Source organism: Amblyomma americanum, chromosome 4, assembly GCF_052857255.1.
Source record: "Amblyomma americanum isolate KBUSLIRL-KWMA chromosome 4, ASM5285725v1, whole genome shotgun sequence".
NCBI lineage: Eukaryota > Metazoa > Arthropoda > Arachnida > Ixodida > Ixodidae > Amblyomma > Amblyomma americanum.
Genome location: NC_135500.1, coordinates 201,210,299 through 201,219,255, shown reverse-complemented (window position 1 = coordinate 201,219,255; position 8,957 = coordinate 201,210,299). Strand labels below are relative to the sequence as shown.

The 8,957-nt window shown below is 44.4% G+C and overlaps 2 protein-coding genes across 3 annotated transcripts in view; one reads left to right on the top strand and one right to left on the bottom strand.

Annotated features, from left to right (window-relative positions):
• Window positions 1–93: 93 nt before the first annotated feature.
• Window positions 94–5,132, bottom strand: Pomp (proteasome maturation protein). Of its 2 annotated transcripts, none has more exons than XM_077662961.1 (6): window positions 5,061–5,132; window positions 4,527–4,621; window positions 4,376–4,436; window positions 4,201–4,302; window positions 2,710–2,803; window positions 94–234 (listed from the first exon to the last, which is right to left on the bottom strand). In XM_077662961.1, the coding sequence occupies exons 2-6, from the start codon at window positions 4,619–4,621 to the stop codon at window positions 167–169; spliced, it is 420 nt and encodes a 139-aa protein (XP_077519087.1). In that variant the 5' UTR covers window positions 5,061–5,132; the 3' UTR covers window positions 94–166. The 2 variants fall into 2 exon arrangements, with proteins under 2 accessions (XP_077519087.1, XP_077519088.1); XM_077662962.1 differs by lacking the exon at window positions 5,061–5,132 and adding an exon at window positions 4,897–5,033.
• A 292-nt stretch (window positions 5,133–5,424) lies between these two features.
• The window catches only part of LOC144129064 (vascular endothelial growth factor receptor 1-like), a 90,208-nt gene continuing 86,675 nt past the window's right edge, over window positions 5,425–8,957 (top strand). The window contains exon 1 of the mRNA XM_077662953.1: window positions 5,425–5,674. Within this exon, the coding sequence (XP_077519079.1) occupies window positions 5,593–5,674 (82 nt within the window). The 5' untranslated portion in view covers window positions 5,425–5,592. The remainder of the gene's footprint in view (window positions 5,675–8,957) is intronic.

Sequence of the window (8,957 nt, the reverse complement as noted above, 5' to 3'; positions counted from 1 at the left end):
CAAATCCAAAGGGGTTATTTATTTTGCTTGGAAAGTGGCTCTAAACCAATTTTTCCTGCTTGAGACAGTAAAAAATGACTAAAGACAATGGTATGCGGAACTTTCCTGTGTGCTCAAAAGCAATTTAATTTCAAAAAGTCACAGAAGCAACAGAAGTATCCCATGGTCACAGCAGGTTCAAGTGCTTTTGCATTACCATGAGAGGTGGCCGCAGCATCTCGGATTCCATGTGGTCTGAAAGAAAGAAACTTTGTTTAAGTAGTCATGGTGCTTAAAATCAATAGCCATTGGCTAGTACATGTGCACATGGTTACTTTGCAGCACCCTACTTGTATGTGAAACTCACTTTGTTTCACAATCAGGCCATCTTTCCACAGCTGCCTGCACACCTCTACTGAAGGAAAGCACTTTTTTTTATATATTCGCTACTCCTTCAGAAAATGCAAGAGGAGCCATGTGTAAGGATCCTCATTTCTTGTGTGTATGCACTGGTTCGCAAAGCCTGTGAATAACAGCATCTGGGGTTTATATACTACAGTAAAAGCTCGTTAATTCAAACTCAAAGGGGACTGGAAAATTGTTCGAATTAAGCGGAGTTCGCATTATCAAATGGGCGCCAGAATGAGCAGCCATTGCACCCCCGCCGCGCGGGCAGAACCCGAAGCAGTCGCATCTAGTCGCTAGGCACTACTACAGTGGCGGGCGATTCTGAGAATTAAATTCATGCGGTCCTAATGGCAAATGAAATAACTGATCGGCCAGTTATGCTCCAGGAACAAGCACTGGAATGCATTCGCGTGACCAGCGAGCTTCAATGCTGCAATATAGGATGCCATTCTGACGAAGACGACGAACTGTGCAGCGGCGCGGGCAGGAGCGCTCGCGCTAGGCTAGGCCAGCAGCCATTAAGTCATCTCATTGCCATCAATCATCGTGTCTCTTTCTTCGGTTGGCCGCCACGTAACACTATTCATGCTCCAAATATGTTTAATTACGGGGAAAAGTTGTCAAAATTAAAAGTAATCAGTGATGTGCATTTGCTTGCATTTCTTCTGCCAAAACTCCATCAGCATCATCTGCAGCTTGCTCCAGAGCAACGTCAGAGTTCTCATTGGCAGAGAAGCAGAGCGCTGCAATATCGAGCGCCGACAACATAGGCCCGTCGCCACCGTCGGATTCACCACAATGTCAGCTGTTCTCACCACATGTGAGCCCTGTGGTGTTTGCTGGCAGCATGCAGCCTCAATTATATCAGCATCACTCAAGGGCTCCAGAACATCTCCACACTGTTGTACACCTAGCTCGCGGCACCGACAAAAAGCATGACAGTGGCGCGGTGGCGCTCGAACCAATGTACTGCATTGTAACCCAGCAACCGCGGCACATGAAAACCTGGAACAGCTTGCTCCGAAGCATTGGCAACGCAGGAGAGTGCTCCGGCAGCGAAAACCTGCTTCGGCATGCACCGGAGCGCGGGCTCCACCAACATCGTGCGTTCAGTTTTTTTCTTTTCCATTGTTTTACATCTAGAGTAAATTTGCAGTGCGTTGTACTCGCTATGGGTCAGCTTCTATCAAGGAGCGGTGTCAGCCAGGGGCTCCTATATCGAATTAACCGTAGCAGATGACAACTTGTGCGAATTATCGGGAGTTTTCCCCCATTGAAATACACAGAGCTGTGCCGGGACCCGGGCATCAGTTCAAATTAACAAGCTTTTACTGTATCAGCAACAGATGTAACACCAACAAGAGAACTGAAATGCCAACAAAAGCCAATAGTATATTAGCTCCTGGAGAGGAAATACCCGCAAGCTTGAGTAACTCCTCTAAAGGACAGTCTTCGTGCCTTTGAAGAAATTAACCTGCGCTAGTATAGAGCTTCCACTGGCTACAATCTTCTCATTTGGCTGTTTGTGTTTAAATCGTCTTGTTTGCATTTCATTTGTTGTGATAGTACATGCTTTGCTCCATTTATAACAATGCTTGCAGGTGCCTTTATCATAAGGGCCACTGGCTAGTGCACACAGGTTACAAGCATGAAGCATAAGTATAGGTCAACAGAAGCACAGCACCCGCACTGTCACATTTAGTTCTTGAATGCCGAGAATTACTGGACGTTAAGGATTCAAGAGACAACATGCATGGGGTTGTATGTGTTCATGCTCATCATTTTTAATAATGAAGAGGAAAATGTTGAACCAGCTAAGAAATATATTAAGAGGATAAGTGGAGGACCACTGGTAATAGACTGACAACTTGGACTAGTCGGTATACCATTTTTGCAATGGAAAGCACTAACTTTGACAGAATGAGTGCTTAGGAAACACTCGTTCTGTGCGTGATCTCTCTTGTCTTGGGTCGTTCTGCCAAAGTTAGCACTTTCCATTGCAAAAAATGTAGTTCTGTGGTTCCAACATCCTTTGATGATTACAACTCAAGCACTGGCACACACTTGCACTGCACTAAATTACCTGAGGAGACATGAAATGAAAACCATTAGAAAAAAAATAAAAGGTTATTTTTGGCACAGCCTTTCAGTGCACCAATCTCAATGTTTTGGCACACAAGGCAGCTTGCACATCTTACGACTAGCAATTATGCGGCTTAATGATCCCGTGCACTTCTAGTTTCTAAAAAGGAAAGACCTGGGCACAAAATAGGCTGCTGTGTGAAAATGTTCACCGTCTACAACAACACACGGCTTGCATACCATTGTAGAGATCTTCAAAAGTGATGGTCTCGTCTCGACCATCCAGAGCCTCCAGCATGGCATTGGAGCTTGGCAAGAATGGCAATCTGCCAACCTGATAATGTAAGCGGGGAATCCAATGATTAGCAGAAGACACAGGTCTTAAGTCATCATAAGCTAAAGTAGCAAATACCCTCTAGTGTGTAAAAAAGTTCTAAAAGCAACCCAGCAGGGCCGCATTGGGAATACCAAATTGCTAGGCAAAGCAACATTCTTAAGCTCTTGGTGCTAATAGCTCTCCCAGTCTACATTCTGGAGTCTTGGTACATAAGTCAGCCTGCCATCAAAGACAGAGTGGATTGCTGGCCTGTAAACCACAACATTGAACTGTTAACATTTCCCACTGCTAGCAAAGTACTGTCTGCTATATAATAGTGCAACAGTGAAGAGGCATTCTACGGCAATAGATTCAAGAATGACTTGATTTCTACCACAATAGCTCTAGGAACAAAATATCAAGAAAAAATTCCTCGCCAGCTATTCGTGGCAACCATAATTTAAAACCTTTCTATCATCAAGCATGAATATCTAGGGTGTAATTTGCATATTAAAAGTTAATGCCAAAATAGCACTTACTTTGTATGCTGATGGATATTCATTTATTCATGGACCTCTTGCAGAACCACACAGGGCACCCTTACAGGTCATCCTCAAAATGTGTACAATGTAAATTGTACATAAATGAAGTTTATCTACAAAGAACTCTTGTTTTGTGACTTAGACACTGCTAAGAAAACCTAAACATTTTGTCAATGTAAATTTCGGCATCTCTGCTGCTTTCAGACTTCAACATCAAAATTTTTTTTTTTTCTCCATTTGATATGTCTTGGTTGCTCTCAATATGAAGTGGATGCAATAAAATGATTCTTATGAAGGTGGGTAACTTGTTCTGCATTTCCATGCACAAAAAAAATGAAGCGCACTCCTCATCAGTATCATGTACAGCTTTCTTGCTTTGGGAATGTGTGAAGTTCCCCTGTACTCAATGCACAGCTTGCTCCAGCCATCTTTTTGCTTGGGTAATTTCTGCCGCTCACAGCAGTCATCATGATGCCATGGTTGCAGTGTTTACATGCTCTGTCCAATCAGATTACACAAAACCATAAATGTTAGTAGCAAACTTTGTGACGAACTTAATGTAAAAGGTACAGAAACGGTAACATGTCAAACAAGCCAGCTTGTTTACTAAAGCTTGCAGATTACTCATTTGCTGCTTTTTTAACTTCAGCTGTATGTACCTAATTAAACGTAACCACTAATTACTAGAAAGCCTATCAACATTCTTGTAAGTCGAGTTCAGCTCTAGGCTGGAGTCAAATTTAGCAATGAAACTACGAGAGAAGTGTCCCACCCGCATGCATGTGAACGTTCAGTATCAAAAACTTTTTGATACAACCGCCGACAGGCGCGTTGCAGTACTGCGGCCCAGTAGCAAAGGCAAACATTTCTTACCTGTAGGGCAGCCTTTTTTTCGACCATAAGTTTCAGGGGAACATGAAGACCCTGAATGGACCGAGCCGTCGCCAGCTGCAGCTTTCTGGCGTTTTCCTCGTACTGCAACGAAAAGCAATTGATGTGGCTACATAACGGCCTACGAGCTCCACCGCAAGTGGCAACGCAGACCTACATTTTTTTCCGACTCCTCCAGCGGGTGGCGAACTGCAAGGCTGTTCCTCACGCTGGGAAAGCTGCAAACGCGATAGTCAAGCTTGGTAAAAAAAAAAAAAAAATAGATGTTTTCTACAGCATCGGGCACTCCAATCCCTTTTGCTACTCACCCATGAACCATGACTTCGTGGACACCGTAGGCGCCATGCTCCATAGACGCCGGCTTCTTTTCAGAGGTTGTCGGTCGCAGCGACGGAAGATCCATCTGGGGGGCATGCAGGTTTACGTTTAGAGAAAGCAACGCGCGAACCGCACAGCGTAATACTCTGCTCAAGTCAAACGAGAAGGACTGGTGCACTGACGCTCCTAGCCTTCCTTTTGAACGTCGCGCCTCAACATCGTTCCGAGTTATTTCAGAGTCAGCGATACTGGTTCATTCAAAAATACATGCAGCGGCTACTTCATACCACGGCTTTGTGCTCCTTAACACAATCACGTCTTTCTACACACACAGAAAGCGTCAGAGCGTTCGCAATGAACCTGTGCTAAAGCAGCGACGACAACCGCGAGGTGAAACAGCTCAGTTTCGTTAAAGTACGCGCACTTCAGAATGAACGCCGCAAATTTTTCGCATCAGACTCTGTACGCAGTGCGCAAAAACAACAAATGCCGCGTAATTCCTAGTTAAACAGCGCCTCACTCACCTCCGAGCAGTGAACAAGCAGCTTTTAAACAAGATGGCCGTCAGTAAGGGAAGAAAAAAACGTAATAAACGCATAGCGTTTGAAGCGTCACCTAGGTCAGGTTTCGGTTTCGATTTCGGTGGTTTGTTTTTAGGTGAGGAATGAACGTGTTCATCGATTGTCTCTGAACTATTTATAGTGTTTTGTACGAACATTAGGAGCATCATTCGAGCGCGATGTTAATGGTAGTAAAATATTAGAAGTTAATGCCAGAGCTTGATTCGCTTCGTTTTTCTTTGTATGTTGCGGCCGGCTTGTTTAATCAGCGCCGCTACCACGTGAGCGGCGGAGCCGGAGCGCTCCACTTTTCCCCCCCGACTTTGCGCCCGCTCTTGATCATCAGCTGAACGGCGGACACCGCCTTCGCGGCCTTCGCTCCAAGCTGTTCGGAGCTATGTTCGACGCGATGTCTTGCGGAGTCAGAATAGCGTAGCATCTATTCGGTGTTTTCTTCATTTTCGCCTGATCTGCACTGCCTCGCATCCCTTTGAGAATGACATCATGTGCAGTCATTGCACGAACGTGGATTTTGATACAGCTCTTGTTGTTGTGCCGGACTTCACACGTCGGAGAACGTGAGTACACGCACGACACTCTTGCTTGTTCGTTTCGGCGTTATATATATTCAGATTCAAGGAACTCGCGCCAAGCACTCGGGGGAAAAGATATAACGAATAATAAAAATGTCTCTTCGTCCCATAACGGATAAGCAGGAAAGAAACTCTCATCCAGAGCATCTGATTCCGACTACTTAAGGAAAAACAACACCCAAGTAGTCGGTAAAAAACTGTGTGTTTATAAGTTTGTTTATTACATATTATTCATTTTTAATTACACATTTTTAATTAGGCGCACTTATTATTTTGCCTCCGAGATCGTTCTGCACGCGATGAGCAGATAGTTTTATATGTTGAAAATGATGTTGTAATATTGCTATGCAAGAAATCCTTCCGTTCCCTGTTTTTATTTTTCTAATTGCTTCCGAATGCATGGGTTCGCTCCTGCTTTTGTGTATCTGAAACTTATGTTGAAACAGCCAACACTTCATCATAATTACGTAATCAGTGCGCCATTTATCGGAGTTTCAGATGATATTTTATTGCGCTCGAAATGAAACCGAGTACTGTCGATTTCTGCCCATAAATTTATTGTTTCCCGGTCCACATGAAATATTTAGTTTTTTTTTTTCAGTTCTAGATTTAAAAAGTACAGATAACATCAGAGAGCACATTGTGATCTTTGCAATTAAAGTGGTGCATTTTCAACCGGATAGATCGATATTTCTGAGCATACTCGCAACTCTTATCACGGGGTTTCGAGCCTTCACTCTTCGTTTATATATCACTTAGCGTGAGGCGCAGTGCTCCATGCGGTTATAGACGCTGTGACGAAAATGGCGTACAAAGATGTCATTGTTTGGCATAATTTTTTTGGATGCAGGTGAGGTGCATCATAGGTGCACGTGGACCATACATGCGCATACTTGCCGAGAGGCGTTACGTGGGCAGCTTCTTAAGCAGCTACTAAAGAATGAAGACTTGTATCGGAGTTTTTGAACCACTATTTAACTGGAAATGCCTCGCTATTAATAATAATCACGCCGATCAGCTACAGCCCTCAAGGGAAACCATGTATGCAGTACCTTAGCTCCATATGCTGTTCCTCAGTGCCCCCCCCCCCCCCCCCACCTCTCATTCACAGTGAGACGAATATAATTGTGATGCTGCTGCGTATAAAATTCAATTCTGTATGCGATTCATAGCTATAATGGTGTTAGCTATAACTAACATACCTGTATTTCACCGTAGTTTTGACATTTTTAGTGATTTTTGATATGAGCGCATCAGCTAATGTTGCCGTCCTGCGTCTAATCTGCTGATTGCCAACAATAGTCATTCTTCGATTGTTGGTCGGCAGCCCTCATTATCAGATAAACTTGATCGGACAGTGGTCGTGTCGAGTAATGGTTCCAGATTGCTTTGGTACACTATAGGGCAGTCTAGGAAAGTTACTGGGACGACCTTCGGATCTGGCGTAAACCAAGCGTTGTTTTGAAAAACCCAGCATGAGGAGTTGGGTCCCTGTCGAGCCTACATGCAATACGAAGCTGTCGCCTTGAATCAAAGCGACATGCTCAATACCCTGAACTCTTCACACCCGAAATAGCGTACCGGTTTTTATGCGAAGTTTAGCGGTGTAAGATATGGGCATTAAATCTGTTATGAATAGCATTGTGCGCGTGCTCAGAACAGGTATTTAATAGTGCTGGCAAAGATGCTTCCGCTACGCACTTAAAATGCACACGTTCCGTTCCACCGCCTCTCCGTCTGCCTTCCGTATAGTAATTGGCCGCAAAAAAAAAAAAGTGAACAAGGACAGCGCAAGGCAGACGTTGGGCACGTGCCGGTCGCAAATTGCTGCAAGGCCAGATTTTTTTTTTTTTTTCTGGTGACGGATTCAATTTCGCCCGTACGCATGCATACTACCGTGTACAAACAAACTCACACGAAACAATACAAACTACAGGCGGAGATAGCACGGTATTGGTTGACGGAAGGGTAATAATGGCGCGCTGTTGGCCTTCACGTACTTTTAGTTATGACCCCAGCCAGCCGCAAGTAATAATAAATGAAGCATGACATCACTTAATCCTTTGAACTTAATAGCTTCCAAAATTCGAGCTGTCGTTTGTACTTCGTCAGCGTTTTTGCTAACAGGCTCTCAAGTTGCCTTAACCAGCGCTGAGGTATCCCCTGCAAAAACACAAGCGCAAGTGAATAGGACAGAAACCAGTAGAGAATTTGATATATAATAATAACAATAAAAAGGAACGAGATGTAGGGGGAAAAGTCTCTCTCCTGCCAGGGATGTTTTTTTTTTTTGTGCTGCATGAATAGCTGGCTTCTGCCTCGACCTGATTTTAATATGCGCACCCGGCATATACTTACCGACAAATCGCGATAGTCGGTGAAACAGTCATAAAAGGCGGATAACATGATTCGCCCATGCGCTGACCAGTCACGGAAACCAACGAGCAATCGCTAGTCCAATCACTATCGGCAGTGCATACCAATGCGAACGGACAGTTTTCAGCGCTCGTTAGTTCCATTTAAAAGTCACGTATACGTTCACCTTTGCACATTGACACCTGATTGTGACGAGATAAGTGAATACCTTGATCAGACGCATTTCTGAATGTTTTAGTTTCATCCTGCTGATTGGATTTTCCAAATACACTCGTACTATGGACAATTATTGTGGGGACCAAACTATAATGTATTTACGCCTCATTAATACGAAAACTCGCTGTCCGGGCAATGGACAGGGTGACAATGCACGGAGCACATTGAACCCATTTATTTTTGTCCCGTTAATATGGACTACGAACTGCGATGAGAAACCGAGTACCTCTAGCAGATATTCCGCCCCTTGCATTTTGAGTGCAGAACACCAGCGAAAGGCAGTGCGAAAGGGCAAAGTGCAAATGGCCTTTGTGTGCGTGCATGTGCGTGCGTGCGTGTGTGTGGGGGGGGGGGCGCATTCATGGTTTAGAGTGGCAAGGTGTTCCGTCAACGCGTCTTACCCTAGTTCCCAGCATTTCATGAATGGCTGCAAAGAAAATTCTCCCTTTGCTCTACGTCGAGAACTACATTCAGCAGCTGTCAGCCGAGTGAGTACAGAGTTTTTTGGGATGTGGACAGTTGTAGCAGGAGATACTTCATCACACCGAGATGTGACATCACGCGTATCATGGAGCTCTAGGAGCTTCAAAAGTGCTTCAACCTGCTCCGTATGATTTTAAAGATATTGAAGATCAGAGTTATACGCCTTGAGTTTCCAAGATTTCCCGATTTCCAC